At 41.4% G+C, this 18,302-nt stretch overlaps 1 protein-coding gene across 3 annotated transcripts in view; it reads right to left on the bottom strand.

Annotated features, from left to right (window-relative positions):
• Positions 1-5,049: 5,049 nt before the first annotated feature.
• Positions 5,050-18,302, bottom strand: part of LOC131029737 (F-box/LRR-repeat protein At5g63520) — a 251,491-nt gene continuing 238,238 nt past the window's right edge. For all 3 annotated transcript variants that reach the window (XM_057960372.2, XM_057960373.2, XM_057960374.2), the window contains exon 10: positions 5,050-5,869. In XM_057960372.2, the coding sequence (XP_057816355.2) occupies positions 5,404-5,869 (466 nt within the window). In that variant the 3' untranslated portion in view covers positions 5,050-5,403. The remainder of the gene's footprint in view (positions 5,870-18,302) is intronic.

Below are 18,302 nucleotides of genomic sequence, written 5' to 3'. Positions count from 1 at the left end.
CACATACAAATAGAGATTCATTTGTATGTATTCATCATTCAGTTTTATCATTATCAAAGTGAAGTCAGCTCTGCAAGATTTGGAGGTTAGCAAATATTCATTGAAGGCAAGTGAACCACCTCTGAAGATCAGCGAATTACTTCTGCCATCAGCATTTTCCATACATGCGATCTTGGACAGTGAATACATTGAAGAGGATAGCGAGTTCCTCTTGAAGGTCCACAAACATCATTAGGTCTGCAATCTTCAGTGAAGAACTACGAAGAGCTGGAAGTTGTATGCTGATAAATCTGTTATCTTCTGCTGTTACATTGTGCCCTAGCTGGGTTACGACTGTAACTCTAATTCTGCCCTAGGTTGACAGTTATATCATATAAGTAATCTGATTGTTATTGCCATTGTATTCTACAATTAATAAAAGGATCTAGATCTGATTTGTTGCTGGGTTTTTCCTCCAAGAGGGAGGTTTCCCAGGGTAGTCTTGTGTTGTGTGATCCTCTATTTGTATGCTTTACTGTGCAACTTTAGTTTTCTGTTTATTGTGGATAATCCGATCATGAAAACTAACATGGTATTAGAGCCAAGTTTGCATGTGCAATGATCAGATTTACAGCCTGGACTTCTAAGTGCAGATCTAGGGTTTTCAGATGATTACATGCACAGTCAAGGTCCTTCATCTACATCAATGGATTCCTCATCCTCTTAGTATCTTAGAACCTTCAAAGGTGATGAATCTCAACTTATTTCAAGGGAGATAGGTAAGTGAAGTTGTAGGTGATTTGAAGCTACCTTAAAACTTACCTTATTTTGATACATGTTGTCATATTTCTGCTATCATATACCTGCTATCACTTATATATTCAATGTATTCATGGCTGAATAGTGACAGTGTATACATATGGATGTGTATTAACTATTAGGATCCGAGTATAGGTAAATGTCTTCTATCTATATGTCTGAATCTATGTGTTGAGGGTTTGTAAGGGTTGGTGTTTCGTTTTTCTATATCATGTCTCTAAGGTAACCTAATGTCTACTCTTGAAGATAATGTTTTTAGATTATGTCTCTCTGAAGAAAGCTTTCATGCATGACCTGAGAAGCCCTCCCTCAATCAGATCTTGTCATCGGACTAATTATGAAAGTCTGTCTTTCATCTCTCTCTTTTAAGATGCTATGGGTCTACTTCGTAAGTAAGAATGAATCATCAGGTCTGTGAACTCTTTATTTAGATAGGGTTTTAGAGGGAGTCTTGATATCTTTTAATATCTCAATTTCATTCTTGGGTTCTAATCATTATGGTTTAATAGAGGAATTGATAATATATATCTAATGTATATTCCTTGTCTATTGTTTATTTATGATGATACTATCCATGATACACTGGGTGTATCATCCACGCTCTGCGAAGTGCAAGGTGGGACCACCCTCTGCGGAGTGCAAGGTGGCAGTTATTTCCCACCCTCTGCGGAGTGCAAGGTGGCAGCTCTTTCCACCCTCTGCGAAGTGCAAGGTGGCGGTTATTTCTCACCCTCTGCGGAGTGCAAGGTGAGTTCACCCTCTGCGGTGTGCAAGGTGACAGATTGTCCTTCTCTGGGAGAAGTTTATGTACCCTCTGCGGTTGTGCATGATTTATGTTAAATGGTTATATATATCTTTGAGTATTAATTATTGCAGGTGTGCATATGGAAAAGTCTCTTTCATCCTCTGTGGATGTGCATGATGAAAGATAATGGTGTTATATGCAGGTTCTCAGGAAAGTGTGAAGCATTGGCTTCTTCCTCTGCAGACATTGCTAGAGAAGATCATGTAAAGGTTCATTGTAATGTAATTGCGTGATCAAATCACGAATTGTATATTGATTGAACTATTAGGGATGGGCCCTAATCCTAAACCTTGTAAATGTTCATGCCATGGGTTTGTCCATGTGAATTTGGTTATGTATTTATTTTTCCTCCCTAGTTAAGAGGGAGTGTTGATTTTGTAACTAGGTTAGGAAAATAAATAGGATTCGGATTGCCTTAAGGCATCATCTGAATCCTTATAGGGCAGGGCTCTATCTATTGTATTTATATGTAATGTGTAAAGAAAATAGGGCTGGGCCCTATTCCAATGTTGTCTAAATCCCAAAAAGGGGGCTGGGCCCTGCTTCATTAAGGAGGCATGTAAATAGGGCTGGGCCCTATCTCTATGTGCACAAACTCGAATAGGGCTGGGCCCTTTATCTCTTACACGCCAAGCAACATGAAACATGTTCATCATATTATAGGGTCGACCCTATATCACTTCATGTAACGTGTGGTCCTAAATAGGTGCGCTCCCTTTGCAATATAACTTAATCATTATTAAGATGCCAAAATAGGGCAAAACTTAAGGCAACGTGTAAGCCTTATAATTGCAATTAAATCTTGGCACAAAACTTAAGGTAAAGCCGACTTGAATTGGTCTCCATGCCACATACAAATAGAGATTCATTTGTATGTATTCATCATTCAGTTTTATCATTATCAAAGTGAAGTCAGCTCTGCAAGATCTGGAGGTTAGCGAATATTCATTGAAGGCAAGTGAACCACCTATGAAGATCAGCGAATTACTTCTGCCATCAGCATTTGCCATACTTGCGATCTTGGACAGTGAATACATTGAAGAGGATAGTGAGTTCCTCTTGAAGGTCCACAAACATCATTAGGTCTGCAATCTTCAGTGAAGAACTACGAAGAGTTGGAAGTTGTATGCTGATAAGTCTGTTATCTTTTGCTGTTACATTGTGCCCTAGCTGGGTTACAACTATAACTCTAATTCTGCCCTAGGTTGACAGTTATATCAGATAAGTAATCTGATCGTTATTGCCATTGTATTCTACAATTAATAAAAGGATCTAGATCTGATTTGTTGCTGGGTTTTTCCTCCAAGAGGGAGGTTTTCCCAGGGTAGTCTTGTGTTGTGTGATCCTCTATTTGTATGCTTTACTGTGCAACTTTAGTTTTCTGTTTATTGTGGATAATCTGATCATGAAAACTAACATTTCCAAGCTAAATTTTTTAATCCTATTTACAATATTCATACCTCTTTAAGTATCTCATTTATTAAAGCATGTTTTAGGGTGGAAGTAATATTATAATTCTTGAACATTACAAATTGTAAAGCTTTATGAATACATGATTCATTATAGCATATGGTAAGGTACAATGAATATTATGATTCTTGAACTCAACAAAATTTGAAATTTTTTGAATGATTTAACCTTAATGTTCATAACTATTTTATTCTCTTTTCTATGTACTTACATTTTTAAAAAAACAATTTGTTATAATAAACAGCAAATAAGAAATTTTAAAAGTGATTGTATAATTATTGTTTCTAATTTAGATGGCGACAATTGATAGCTATGAAGTTGAGTTGTTGAAGTGGAGACAACATTAATTGTGACTATTGATATGCATATTTTCACTCAGCAATGAAGTTATCCCCATCTTGTAAATGATACGAACCAACCCAAGGAACAATAGTGAGAAACAAACAAAAATGAAACCATGATGATATCCTGCAAGACATTTACAACATAATTTACTATGACATCATCATGGATAAATGTTCTAACTGCATTTAATTTTATGACATCATCAACGCCCAAATGTACTCAAATTCTTATTAAACCACTAGTTCAATACCAAGTTTTGTTATAGAGAAACCCTTATATCGGTACTTGACTAGGTAGCTCATTCGTCATCACCCTTGATTGGGTTTGCACAAATTAATTTAACTTGATGTCATTGATCGATCGTTTGAAGATTCGAGCACCCGGCACAAAGCTTGAGACACAATTACATAGCAAATAAAATATGCCAGCAATAACCACCAACACTGACTTACATATCTGACTTTTCACTAATGTTTAGATTTAAGACAACACCAGCTTCGTGCAATAACCACCAACACTGACTTACATATCTGACTTTTCACTAATGTTTAGATTTAAGACAACACCAGCTTCGTGCAATAAACACCAACACTGACTTACATATCCGACTTTTCACTAATGTTTAGATTTAAGACAACACCAGCTTCGTTAAAATCAATTTAACCAAGGTAGAAACTGCTAAGTCTTTTTCTGTAATTCATATGCTAACCAAATCTTTTGCATTAACCTGTTAATATAAGGTGGACTAAAATTTTGATAGATTTTACTAAAAGTTGCTTCTTAAACTAAAATTTGGCGCAGTGTAGAATTTAAAAAAAATAGTTTGGTTGATGGAAACAAAATTAATAAATGGTATTGAATGTGGTTTGGTAATATTCTCTAGCTATAAAAAAACTAATTGTTTTGCTTACTAGCCTCGAGTGTATGTGCAGTTATTTACTCATGCAACTTACGATTGTTGATCACCACCCTAAGTGCACTTAACGTGTTTTTGCAACTTGACAATGTCATAGGCATGCTATTTGTTCAATTATGCCACTTAAGATTGTTTGGCAAACACCTAGGCACACACTTCAGGTGTTTCTGCCTCTTTACAAAGTCAAAGGTCTGCAACTCGTTCGCTTGTGCCATTTAAACTATGGTATTATCTTCCTAGATGGACTTTCAAGCAGTCACTGCTACTCAAAACTCTGCCAGCAACCTCCAGGCGCACTTTTTCTTCATCTGTGACTTAAAGTTTTGTCCTATACACAGGCTGATCGCAGTCAAGAAAATATTATTTTATGAAATAACAAAATAACTCAAGTTGACAAAAAATGTTCAGCTTATATACAATTGGATGGTGCTCATCTGGAGTACCTAATCTGACAATCTTCAGAAATTCATCTTTCAACATATTAACTGTTAGCAATTTGTGAAAATGGTCCAGCCAATTTATTCAACAGCTATGGATGGCCTAGAAGAAGTCATTCATTGACAAGTCAAAGGCAATATTAATGCAGTTTCAATATTCTAAAGTGTATAGTTTTTCACTTCTACCGATATATTGTTATTAGAAAGCTATATCTGTCTCCATCCTAACAAGCAGCATCGAAGTTTGGACGTAACAGAAGAAAGCATTTGTAAATATGTTGAATAAGCATGTGCAAACAAAATTATATAGGATAAAATATTTTGCCAAGCACGTCTTTTAAGCACTTATGCATAAATTCTGACATTAAAACTGATCCGTCGTTTATTTTAGAAGTACTCAAAAGCATGTCCAACAACATAACATATAATACTTTCAATTTCCTTAAGCTAAGTTTTCATTCACCTTAAATGCCAATATTTCAACTTAAAACATTGTATCAACTCGTTTTCAGCTCTACAGAGTGGATATTTGGCTACCCGACCAGACTTTATTCTACATACCACATGGAAACTGCTGTGCATTTTGGTTGAGGATCAGCAAATAGGTCCAGAAGCGTGTTGTGCTTTGAAAATTACTCAGCACATTTTAGAGTGTAAGAAAACACCAAAAACATAGAACTGTAGAAATTTAATCTGCTATTAGTATCACCTCCTGCAGCCTCCCATGAACGAACAGATGGAGGTCCAATCTCCCCTAAACAGAACATTCCTGTTATTGGTGCATCAGGAAAGTTGTGAGAAAAAATTGAGCTTTCAACATTTGGTTCACCAAAATATGATTCTCCACGGCCATTGCAAGCAAACAAGAGTCCACCAAGTACTTTATTATCACATTGCATTGATGTACTGGCTACCATTTCAACAGTGGTTGCAGGATGAACTCTGTCAAGGATGAACGGAGATCTCAAGTGTTCACGTACTTGTTCAAGTGCCAAATTGCTAGAAGACTTCCCTGTCTCTGAGTCTGTTCTATAGAACCGAAATACATCTCCAGTCTTGATTCCTTCCCCTTCAACAAAAAGGTATTGTTCATCGGCACTGTAATAAATTGAAAAATGAGCGTATGCAAGAGTGTGAATTACAACATATGAATTGAAAAATGAGTGTATGCAAAAGAGTGAGAATTACAATTGTTCTTTTAAACAAAACATTGACGATATTGAAAGAAGAAAAAATACAGACTACAAATACAAAGCTATTCCCCAACAATTTTTTTCCTAAATCCGGCAAGGAAAAGGTGCACATTCATAACTATGCATGGCTTATGATTCATTGCCCTTTCAAAAACAGAGTTTAATCTATCAAGTGAAAATAATCTCAACACAATGCAGTGAAGCAGATTCAGTATACCAAAAATACAGAACGGTGATGGCAACAATAAAAGTCCCGATGGATATAAGGAAGATTTACGGTATTCCATCTTTCTGCTTATTCTTCTTACGATATGTCCTTACTAATTATCACTGTCAAATCTCTAATGAATTGATTTGCATCTTCCTTCATTGGTTTGTTTCTCATTATTTGCGTGGACAGTTGCTGTCTTCCATTAAAAACTTCATAATTCCATTATGTCATAGACTCCCTTCATGATGCATTGTTGACCATATGATTGTCCTATCTATTGCCTTCATCCTTTTGTTATTGTAATGATGATATCTAAATGGATTGCCCTCTTATAAACATAAGAGTATGACTAATAAGTTTTACCTTTAATTAAAACATATTTATTTGTGTATCTTCTAGTTCTTACATTGGGGACATTATAGAAGTGGACAAGTACTCCCCTATATTCTCGTACCATGGCGGCAATGCAGCGATTTGGAACAGGTGGGTGTCAGGAAAGGCCTCATTCACCCCATCAGGTGGTTCCCCCAACTTAATCTGCAACAACTGGTCAGCAATGACATGACTCTTCCTTGGCCGCACAATGATGGTAAAAGTGAATTCCTACAATAGGAGCAGCCACTTGCCCACCCTCCCTTGGATGATGGGCTTGTTTACAAGGTACATCAATGCTTGATGGTCCACATAAAATGTGAGGGGTGTTGCCAATAGGAAGTGGCAAAACTTATGTACAGAGTACACCATACCAAGTGCCTCCCTCTCTGTTGTATTATAATTCCTTTCGGCTTTGGAAAGTAGGTGGCTTCCAAAGAAGACTGGATGGTCCAATCCATGTACGCTCAATTGTGCTAGTGTGGCCCCAATTGCATTGTTGGAGGCATCCACGTGCACATGAAATTCTTTGTCCCAATCCGAGTATGCCAAGATTGGTGCACTCACAAGTTTGGACCTTAAATCATTGAATGCCTTTTCTAGTTCATCTCCCCACATGAACGGTTCTCCCTTTCTTGTCAGCATGTCCAGCAGATATGAAATTTGTACAAAGTGCTTTATGAACTGCTAGTAGTAGCCTACGTGTCCAAGGAATGACTTTACTCTTGTTACATTCTCCGGGGCTTCCATCTAAATAATGACCCCTACCTTGTCAGGGATTGTCTTCAATCCGTCCTTGCATACTATGTGACCAAGCAATTTCCCTTTTGGCACCATAAATCTACATTTTTTCAGGTTTAAAGCCAATCGTGCCCTTCGGCACCTTTCCATACATTCTCGGAGTGCGGTGAGGCAATTCTCTTGCCCATTGTATATCAACCAATTGTCCAAGAAAGCTTTGAAATTACCCACCGACATTTTATCAAAGATGTGCAATATTATTCGCTGGAAGGTGGCGGGAGCGTTGCACAAGCCGAACAACATCCTATTGCAAGAATACACCTCATCTTCCACCATAAAGGTAGTCTTAAGTTTGTCTTCCTCAGCAATGCTTTTTTGGTTGTATTCGGAGAATCCATCCATGAAGGAGTATATCTCGTATCCTACAACCTCTTCCAATATGGTGTCAATGAACGGAATCGGAAGGGGTCATTGATGGTTACTGCATTAAGACACCTAAAGTCCACACAAATCCTTATCTAGTTCACTTCCTTCTTGAGGGATATGATGATTGGAGAGACACACCCACTCATTTCCACTTTGAAAATTATGCCTGCCTCCAACATTTTCTCAATTTCTTCTTGTACCTTGGTGGAGTAGTTCTTGTTCATCCGGTACGGCCTCTTTCGTACGGGTTGTGCACCCGGTACAAGAGGGGTTCTGTGTACACATAACTCTGGCGGTATCCCCTTTAGATCTTTGTACGTCCATGTGAAGACATTCTTGTATTCCATAAAGATTTTGAACACAACCACCTTCAGTACGTAGTTCCAATCATCACCAACCAATATCATCTTCGAATTGTCTTCATCACCGAGGTTCACCTTCTTCACATTTGATTCTTCATATTTTATGATTTTGTCCTGTTCAAAGTGGTGCGGGTGTGTCATCTACTCGTGCTACTCCTTCCTTATATTCTTCATACTCTGGAGGAAATGTGGCACTCTCCGTACCAATATCAACTTCCTCATTCTCTAACATTTGCAGCATGTTACACTCAGGGTGGAAGACCTCATAGTCCTCCATCTACCAATGGAACAACCTGTTTAGGGAACTTGTCTCATACTCCAAGAAGTCTTCTAGTTCAAGTACCCCTTCATCATCGGTTTTTATCGCCTTCTACCCTTCATCCATCTTGAAATCTCCGCCCTCGAACTCTGAGTCAAAGGATGCCAATTCTTTGCTCATCACCTAGTTCCTATGGTCAATGATGTACTTCCTCCCTTTGCTCTCAATGGAGAGTGTGTTCCACTTCCAATTGTGATTGGCCTTGGCAATGATCAACTAGCCCCTTCTGAGGAAAAGCATCGTACGCCTTCTTTTCCAATGGAATCACTATGAAGTTCAAGAAGAAATATTGTGTGCCAATCGTCACCTTCTATGCCATCAACATCCCGAGTGACTTGATGTTGTGCCGGTTGCCACCTACTGGATGGAAGATTGGCAGCCAGAGGGTTGGCTTCCACAAACATTTCCATGTTTCTTTTGGCAAAACACATTGACACTCGAGCCTCCATCGATGATGGTGTTTGTTAGCTTCCTTCCCATTATTTCCATCTCGATGATGGTCGGCTTCCTTCCAATGCTCACCGTCAGCCATATGGGATCAGTGGCTAGGTTGCAAGGTGACTTCACCATCGGACCGACTATGTCGTCGCCGAATATATTAGTGATGGCCATTTTTTATTGTGGCATGGTCTATAGAAGGTCAGTTACATGTACGAGTATTATGGTTTGCAACACCTGTCTCACTATGGTTTTCTCAAATTCCGACCATAGTAGAGTACTGGCGGTACTAGTTTTGTTAGAAGCTCTTCTTTCCTTTGCCATCGCCCGTTCTACACCAACTTTGGCTTGCCAAAGTCTTTCCTTCTTTGTACGAGGGTCTAGATATATTGCTTTCATTGTTTGTAGTCTCATGCTCGCCAATACTTCCTCATCTTGATATTCCACGGCTAGCATGTTTACCCATTTTTTGTTTCGTGCAGTGGGCGTCTTTGTGGTTTCCGGGTCCACACCACTTGCATTGTTGTTTTGACCACTCTGACAGTCTACGAAGTGACCCCATTCATTATGATTTCGACACTGGATCATGGGTCTACCCTTTGTGTTGTATTGTATTCTACTTCATTGGGTGTTGTTGTTGTTGTAGCGGTTGTTATTATTCCCTCACCTGTTGTTGCGATACCCACCCGACGATGCATTAGGATTTGCAGGTTGTAGTGTTAGTAGCCTAAGTGGATTAGGTTGTAGTAAGCCGAACATCAAGATACAATTTATAACACCAGAGCATAATAAACATTAGCAAGGAACCAACAACACACAATGCAGTATACCAAGATATATTCGTGTAACACAGATCTCTATCATATTCCTCTCCAATCCAATGTGTTCCAAATGTGCTATAAGTTTACAATATAAAGAGTTTGCGATTGGTTAGGCCATCAACCGTCAGACAACTAACTACCCCGTAGATATCCTCAATACTATTGTTTTCTTTTAAGTATTACAAAAAGCCTTATTTACTAATTAACCGGCTTACATCATCCCCCCCCAAAACTTGTCGTCTTCCAGATGAACACAAAACAACAGAATAGCAATAAAACTATCTACTTAGAGGGACAAGAGGACGTCCCTATTCCTGTAGTGGCCCATTCTCGGAGGATCTTTAGATCTCTTTCAGCAATGAGTTGTTTTTCTTGAGTTGCTTTCAGAAGCCTGAGTGCATCCATTTGGTCTTTCTCAGAGGCAGCCAACTCCTGTTCCCTCTCCAGCCGCGTGGTTCTCTCTTGAGCCCCTTCTTGCTCTAGAGCGTTGATCCTTTCTTTTAGCTCACTTTCTCGCTCTAGGGATAAGGTGTGGTCTCCTTCCAGTTTGCTGGCTTTCCAGGTCATCCCCTAGAGCTGTAAGAATGTAGTACAGAAAGTCCGTTCCATGGAAGTGAGGGCTCTCATTACTTCCTGATTACCTCCTGTATGCCCACTAAGGATCTGTGGTATTTCCCAGTCTCCTACCATCTCCGGAGTCTCTGTGTCGGGCCAACCTTGGTTCCCTATTTTCTCCGAGGACTCCCTCTCGCAGCCTTCTATCATAAATGCCAGTAGTGCTTCCGTTGCTCTTACTATAGCAGGCACATCGGATCCTCGGGAATGATCTATCATCCTCTTTGTGGCTGTCCTCATTACTTCCAACTCTGAAAGAAAATGCTGAGCAGCAGCTTCCCACTCTCCGACCCCCTCTAGTGGTGAGGACATGTTGTGCCCTTTCCCAGTTTCTTCAATCCTCAAGCTCTCCTCCTGCTGGTCAAGCCCCAGCGATGGTGAAGGTGGCGGAACCTCTATGTCCATCTGGAATTTGGCGAGCAGGCTATTTGTTTCGGTCTCCATGTCTTCTTCCTTTGTCCCCTTCCCTTTATCCCCTTCTGGCTCTTCCAGGTGCATTTCTTCTTCTGTATTGCCTACCTCCATAGTTGCGAGAGGATCAGTTATCGGTGCCACTACCAATGCGACAGCTCTAGCGGCTTCCACGCCCCTGGGTGTGTTTATATGGAGAGTGTGGGCCCCTGCACTGTGTCTCCTCAAGTCTATTAACTGGGATGGGGTTCTTGCAACCCTAGGTACCAAATGTGCCATGGTGGGAATCTATGCCGGTTTGAAAAGTACCTTTTTCCTTACTCCCCATCCTGGTACGGCTGGTATGCCCCCCATACAGCTTTCTGTCTCTACCTACTGCAGACCTCCTACGTGCCCTCCTTCTTGTTCCATGCCCATTGGCTCCAATGTTGGAAGTCCTGTCCTATCCTCCTTATCACCTTCTGGTCCATGCATAGTGTGGCTTTGCTCCATACGGAATTCTCCTTCGTCTTCCTCTGATGAAGATGATATATATGTTTCCTCTTCCCCCGTCTCTACCTCTTCGTCAGAGTTGTTATCTTCTTCTCCTCCATCTTCTATGCTCCCTGCCAGTTCTTGCCTTGCTTTCTTCCTCGGTGTTGTCTCTGTGGCTACTACTGTAAAAGTGTCCAGGTGTAGCCAATAATACATGGCTGGCTTGTAGGGCTCCACCCGGCTTGAGGCCACAAAACCTCCTCTATTTGCCAATGCCACTTGAGTTCTTAATGCTTCCAAGAAGAGGGCGATGAGGTGATGGGGCATATATAGGGTTTTGTGTTTGAGGAGCATGGCTTCCTTTACTCGGCTGGAAAGGACTTGGCCCCAATTGTATATTTTGCCATTACTCAGTCCGTACATGAGGCGTAGCATCCATATTGCAACATCGGATGCTCGGCTTGCTGCTGTTAGCTTACCCTTCAGGATATCCATGACGCATCTCCACTCTGGTGAGGTGAGGTAAGATTTTTTCAGGCCCCTTCTATTGCTATTCTGCCATAAACTGTCCCATTGCTCTTCTATGAGTGTATCACCGCAGATGTGTTCCAGCAGCCACTTCTTTTCTTCTGTAGGCATTCTTGCTGATGGTTTCATAGCTGAATCGCCGCTACTTGGAATTCCGAAAACCTTGCTGAATTCCTTGGGTGCATAAGAAATGACCACCGTCTATCCCAAATAGTCAATTACTGATCTATGCTTGTCCTGCTCATATCCATGGACCATGGCATGCAATATAGGCTCAAATTCGTTTAGATTGAAGATGGGCATAAAAATGATTTTATCAACCTCTGCTTTCTTCAATGAACTCTTTAGAGGGTGGTCCTCATCATTGCTTTCCCACCACCTCCTGCACTCACTTCCAAGCACTCCTTCAAACGTGATACTCTCCACGTTCACCTGTTTTGATGCCCTCTCCTGGCTTTTCTTGCTGGTTCTTGGCATGGCCATTGCTTGCTTGTTAGAGGTACTGGCCTTGTAATTTATGTCATAACTTCCCGTTCTAGGGTTTCCGTGACTCCCTTTCATCATCTCGTGCTTGTATGCTGCTGTACCTGAGGGCTACGAATGTGTACTCTGTGGCTGTGGTGTTGCGTACGTTAGGTGCCGCGTACGCTGTGATTTGTCCACGCTGTCGTGGTCTCGGAAGGCGCCGCGTTGAAACTCCACACAGCGCCTAAGGTATACACCGCGGCTGTCGGGGGCTACGCATGCAGGGAGCTGCATACGCCGTAGCCTATGTACGTCACCCCTCCGGTTGGGTGTTGCGCATGCTGGTGGTTGCGTACGCCTCCACCGGCTGGGTGCTGAGTACGTGCCCATTGGTGGTTGCATATGCCTCCACCGGCTAGTTGCTGCGTACGTGGGTGGCTGCGTGTGTGTCAGCCCGCATACCCTTGCGTGACTTCGTGCCGCCGTCTCCCCCTTCGCGCTGCTGCTCCGTGTGCCACCGCGTACACCTCGTCCCTGCTCCACGCCACGACTCTCCCTCACTCTGTCGCGTACGCCGCGTGTGCCCTTCGTGGCTCTGCGTACACTCCACCCTGCGTGCGTTCTCCTTCCGTTCCTTCCCTCGGTTGTGTGTACGGTGGTGTGTACGCCCTGCACATTCCCTTTGGCATCCACGAGGTTTCTCCTCGGAGCTTTCCTTGCGTTGTTGTTGTAAAAAGTTATGTGCCTTTTTGCCTGTGTTTCTTCTTTATTCTGTTGTTCCCATAGTAATAAAAAATTAATTTTATTCTTTCTGGCCTTTATTGTCTTTTTTTGACCTTCTCTTTCCATGCATAAAGTTTTGATTTGCGTTCTCTTTTTTTCTAGGCTATTCCTGTTTTTCCAATTTCTCTGAACCCTTGCTTCTAACTTTCGTGCCTTAGGGGCATCTGTCTTGGTCCCAGTCTAGTCATACCCCAGCATATTCGTGGCAACCGTTTCTCTCTCCTGGATAGTTTCTCTCTCTTGGTAGATTTTAAGTTTTGACCCATTTACTGGGTCTCTGATTGGGCTGCCATCTACGGTAGATAATTTTATTGCTTTGTTTGCCCCTACTCTCTCTATTTTGTAGGGCCCTATCCAGCGTACCCTGAACTTCCTAGGTCGGAGTTCATTCCGGCCATTGCATTTGAGTACCAACTGTCCTGGCGTAAATTTCATCTGTCTCAAGTGTTTGTCATGCCAGAACTTCCTTCTTCTTTGGGCTACTTCTGTGGCCCATTGTGCTACTGTCCTACGTTCCTCTATCTGAAGTAATGTATTCAACCGCTCCCTTAAGCTCTCCTCGTCCCCCAACCGGTTTTGGACCGCTATTCTCAAACTCGGTACAGTGTATTCTACTGGCATCACAGCTTCATGTCCATACATGAGCTGGAATGGGGTATGCCCAGTAGTGGCTTTGTAAGAAGTACGATAGGCCCACAATACCGCACCCAGCCTTTCCTCCCAGTCCTCTCGTTCTACTCCACAAGTCTTGTATAGAATGGACACCAATACTTTGTTTGTTGACTCTGCTTGTCCATTCGCCCTTGGGTAGTACGGACTTGACAGTGTGTGAAAAATTTTGAATTCTATTGTCATAGTGCGTATCACCTGGTTCACAAAATGTATGCCTCTATCACTGGTGACCCGTATGGGTATTCCAAACCGAGTTACGATCTGTTCATATAGGAACTTGGCCGTACTGAGTGCCATATTGTCTGGGAGAGCTCTAGCCTCGGCCCATTTTGTAAGGTATTTTGTAGCCATGACTATGTACCGACATTTGTGTGCTTTGCTTATCCTGAGTGGCCCTACGAAATCTAACCCCCATCTCTCAAACAACTCCTGTGGTTGGGATGGAAAAAGAGGCATAAAGTCTCGTTTGAGTGACTTACCCGCCCTTTGGCAAGTATCACAACTTGACACCCATTCCCGCGCATCTGCATAAAGTGTAGGCCACCATAACCCTGCTAGTAATATTTTTCTTGCGATAGCATCTGGGCCCATATGCCCTCCTGCTAGCCCTTCATGTGATTCTCTAAGAACCCCTGGAATTTCTTCCTCTAAGACACACCTTCGTAGTACCCCATCAGGGCCCATTTTATACAAAAGGCCGTGGATCAGTTGGAACGTTGTGCTTTTTAGTGCCAGCTTCCTTCTTTCACTTGAGGGCATCTCCTTCGGGAACGTTGCACTGGCGAGGTATTGTCCGAGCTTCTCATACCAAGATGGTAAGACTGCTATTTGGAACAAGTGGCCATCCGGAAAATCCTCATTCACCCCCCCTTCTGTGCATTCCCCTGATTTTATTCTTGACAGATGATCAGCTATCACATGGTTCTTTCTAGGTCGCACCACAATGTTGAAAGTAAATTCCTGCAGTAAGATCAGCCATCGACTTACTCTCTCTTGGATGACCGGTTTGTTGACCAGGTACATGAGTGCCTGGTGATCCACAAAGAAGGTAAAGGGCGTGGCCAGAAGGTAATGACGAAATTTTTGCACTACATACACCATCCCCAAGGCCTCTCGTTCTGTGGTACTATAGTTTCTTTCTGCTTTCGACAGTAGGCGGCTGGCAAAGTATATAGGGTGATCTAAGCCTGTGGCTCCTGCCTGTGCTAAGGTGGCGCCAATGGCAAAGTTGGAGGCATCCACATGTACATGAAATTTATTAGCCCAATTTGGGTATATCAGGATAGGTGCACTTACGAGTCTGGATTTGAGTTCCCGAAAGGCCTCTTCTTGCTCTTGGTGCTATACAAATGGCTCCCCCTTCCTTGTGAGTTTTTCCAGTGGAAGGGAGATCTCAGCAAATCCCTTAATAAACCGTCGATAGTACCCTACATGGCCCAGGAAAGATTTTACTCCTGTGACATCCGTTGGGTTTCCCATTTCCTTGATGACTCTTATCTTATCAGGGTCCGTCTTCAACCCTGCTTTGCAGACTATATGGCCAAGTAACCTACATTTCTTTGGGTTGAGGGCAAGTCGTGCTCAACGGCACCTTTCCATGCACTCCCCTAGTATTTGCAAGTGATTTTCCTTCTCGCTGTACACTGACCAATCGTCCAGAAATGCTTTAAAATTTCTAGTTGCCATCTTGTTGAAGATATGTAGTATGATCCTCTGGAATGTGGCTGGGGCGTTGCATAATCCGAATGGCATCCGGTTATACGCATAAACTCCATCCTCTACAATGAATGTGGTTTTCAACCTGTCTTCTTCTGCTATGCTGATCTGGTTGTAGCCTGAAAAGCCATCCATGAAGGAATAGATTTCATGCCTGTTGTGACCATTTCACACATCGCCCCATTAAAATGGGGACCCCCTCTTTTTGCTTTTGTTTTGCCTATTTTTCTCTCTGCTTTTAGGGTTTTGATTAAGTGAGTGAGTTGTCTGGACTAGGGTTAGGCCTTAGGGGTTTCTTTTGGATATTTTCAAGCCGAGTCCAGTCAAATTTTGAAGATTATTAAGCATCCTCCCGAAGATTGCAAATTTTTGAAATAGGATGGGCCTGTCAGGAAGTCAGGTATGTCTTAGGTTAGGTTAAGTCAGGGATCTTGTTGAGGTAAATTCAAATTTTGCCTAAGTGCTAGCATTTTGAGGATGGAATTGTGCATTTTTGTCCGAGTAAATTTTGACCAAATTTTTGAAGGCTTGATAACCGATTCCCAGCCGTGAAGATGACCTAATTATGCCTTGTCAAGTGATTGAAGACCTAAATTGTGGTTATTTTGGCTTTTAAAGGTGAAATCGCCCCTGTCCCTCTCTCAGGGACCAAGGCGAAAATGTTATTTAGTGCATATTTGTCTCTAACTTCCTTTAATTGTTTTATGCAGGGTCGCCAGGGGATATTCTTGGACGTAAATTGAAGATTTTGAAGATTTTGAAGACTCGAAAATGATAAATTTTGAAGGTTTGAGGTGAATTCGCTCCTGTCCTCTACTGAAGGACCAAGGCGAAATGGTTTACTTAGGTCATTCTTGGCCTTGATTGGTCAAATTGAAGCGCCAAGGATACAATGATGGATGAAATCAACATGATAGAACACCCAGACTTAGTCGTTAGCAATGAAAGGTTGAACTTTTTGTCTGGAAAGATGAATTCGCTCCTGTCCCTCACCAAGGGACCAGAGCGATTTTCTTTGTATACACCTTTTTGGACCTTTTTAGGATTTGGGCTCTTGTTAATAGCTTGCAAAAAGATGGTATCTTCCCCAGCAAAGGAAATTTGAGATGAAAATTGTAATGATTTGGCCTTGAGGACAAAATCGCTCCTGTCCCTCACTGAAGGACCGGAGCTTGAATTCCGAATTTGCATTATCCTCACAAGATTTAAGTGATTTCGCGATTTGAAGAGGTCAAGAGAAGTATGTTTTATTCGTTGAATATAACTTGAGTGGCCTACAAAGGAGAGAATCAACCCAAGTTGCAATAGGCGCTCCTGTCCCTCACCAAGGGACCAGGGCGAAAAACACATTATCAAGTCTTCCTCCCCAAATTTGGACGAATCCAGATCAAGACATAAGATTGGGGTGATATTTAAAGTGCTTCAAGGAAGAATGAAGTTGCAAAGACCATGAAATTCGATGAAAAATGGCTAGGGCGCTCCTGTCCCTCACCAAGGGACCAGAGCGAAATCTTCAAATTTGCCTAATAACCTAACGTTTTGGAATGCTACTTTCGTTTCCAAGACTCAAGATGAAATAAGGAATCATGTGTTATGCCTTGAGGGTAATTGGAGGTCGATGTGGTCAAGAGATTGTGCAATAAACTAAAAGGCGCTCCTGTCCTTCACTGGAGGACTAGGGCGATTTCTATAAAATCAACAATTTGCCTCCAAAGCCACGCCAAGACAAGGTGATACAAGATGGGAAATGTATTTCGAAAAATGATGAACAAGGAATTGACCCCAAGAATCAACAATCCTAGGCTCAAAAAACAAAAATCGCTCCTGTCCTTCACTGGAGGACTAGGGCGAAAATCCTTGGAAGAGCTCATTTTGTCTTGAGAAAGCGAGTTGGACATGCATGGAACGAACAATAAAGATCATTGCTTACCCCACAACGTGAATTGGCGATTGGAAAGACAAGGATCAAGGACAAAGACAAAAATCGCTCTTGTCCCTCTCCAAGGGACCAGGGCGAAAATGCTTTAAGGCAAGCTCCTTCCAAAGATCACATCGATTAAATTCAAAATTCCAAACAAAAATGCCATTTTGGACACCAAAGGTGAGGTTTTGAACGTAAAAACGAGAAATGCAAGGTCTAAAGTGCATGATCGCTCCTGTCCCTCTCCAAGGGACCAAAGCGATGTTATTGATGTCCATTATTTTCCCATGCTTGAGCACTCACTTCAAAAAACTCACATTAAATGCCAATTTCGCTAAAACTCCAAAATATTTTAAAAATTAAATTGACATTTAATAAGTGCGCATAGCATTTAATAATTAATTTTGAGCCTTAAAAAATCGAAATTTTTAATTATAAAGGCATTTAAAATTAATTATTATTAATTTAAAATAAAAGATAGAGCGCTTGGGGTATCATTTTAATACTTTTATAAAGTCGGCCTCTTCTTTTATTAAATTTTTGTTTATTTTTGGTCTATTTTCACCAAGTCGGCCTATAAGGAATGAGGTGGTGAGCGCCTATATATTTGGGGTATTTTGAGCGATGTTAATCCATCATTCAAAGTGCGATTTGGAAGAACAAGAAGGAGTGCGAAATCTGGTCTAAGTTGGAGCGAACTTTGTTAAAGGCTAGAGGTGGAGCGAATTTTCCTCAAGGCGTTGAAGACTAAAGGTGGTGGAGTTGAGGCTCGTGAGGATAAAAGGGAGGCGCATTTTGCTAAAAGTTTTCGATCTACCTTTTTCCTAGCGAATTTCCTTATTTTGCATCGTTTTTTAGAGTTAATTCTCAAGTGGAGGTATGGCGATATTTATCCTAGTCTCAATTTTGAAAATTTTGAATTTTGAATTCCAAATTGCATAGTTATATTTAGGAAATGATAATTCAAAGATTTATCATGAAGTTTCCTAAATTAAATGCTTCAATTTTCCTTTCTACTCTATATGTTTAAATTGCAGATATATTGCTCATTATGAAAGGTTAT

Source organism: Cryptomeria japonica, chromosome 9 (genome assembly GCF_030272615.1).
Source record: "Cryptomeria japonica chromosome 9, Sugi_1.0, whole genome shotgun sequence".
Lineage (NCBI taxonomy): Eukaryota > Viridiplantae > Streptophyta > Pinopsida > Cupressales > Cupressaceae > Cryptomeria > Cryptomeria japonica.
The sequence above is the reverse complement of the archived record's forward strand: the minus strand, read 5'-3'. Positions and strand labels throughout refer to the sequence as shown.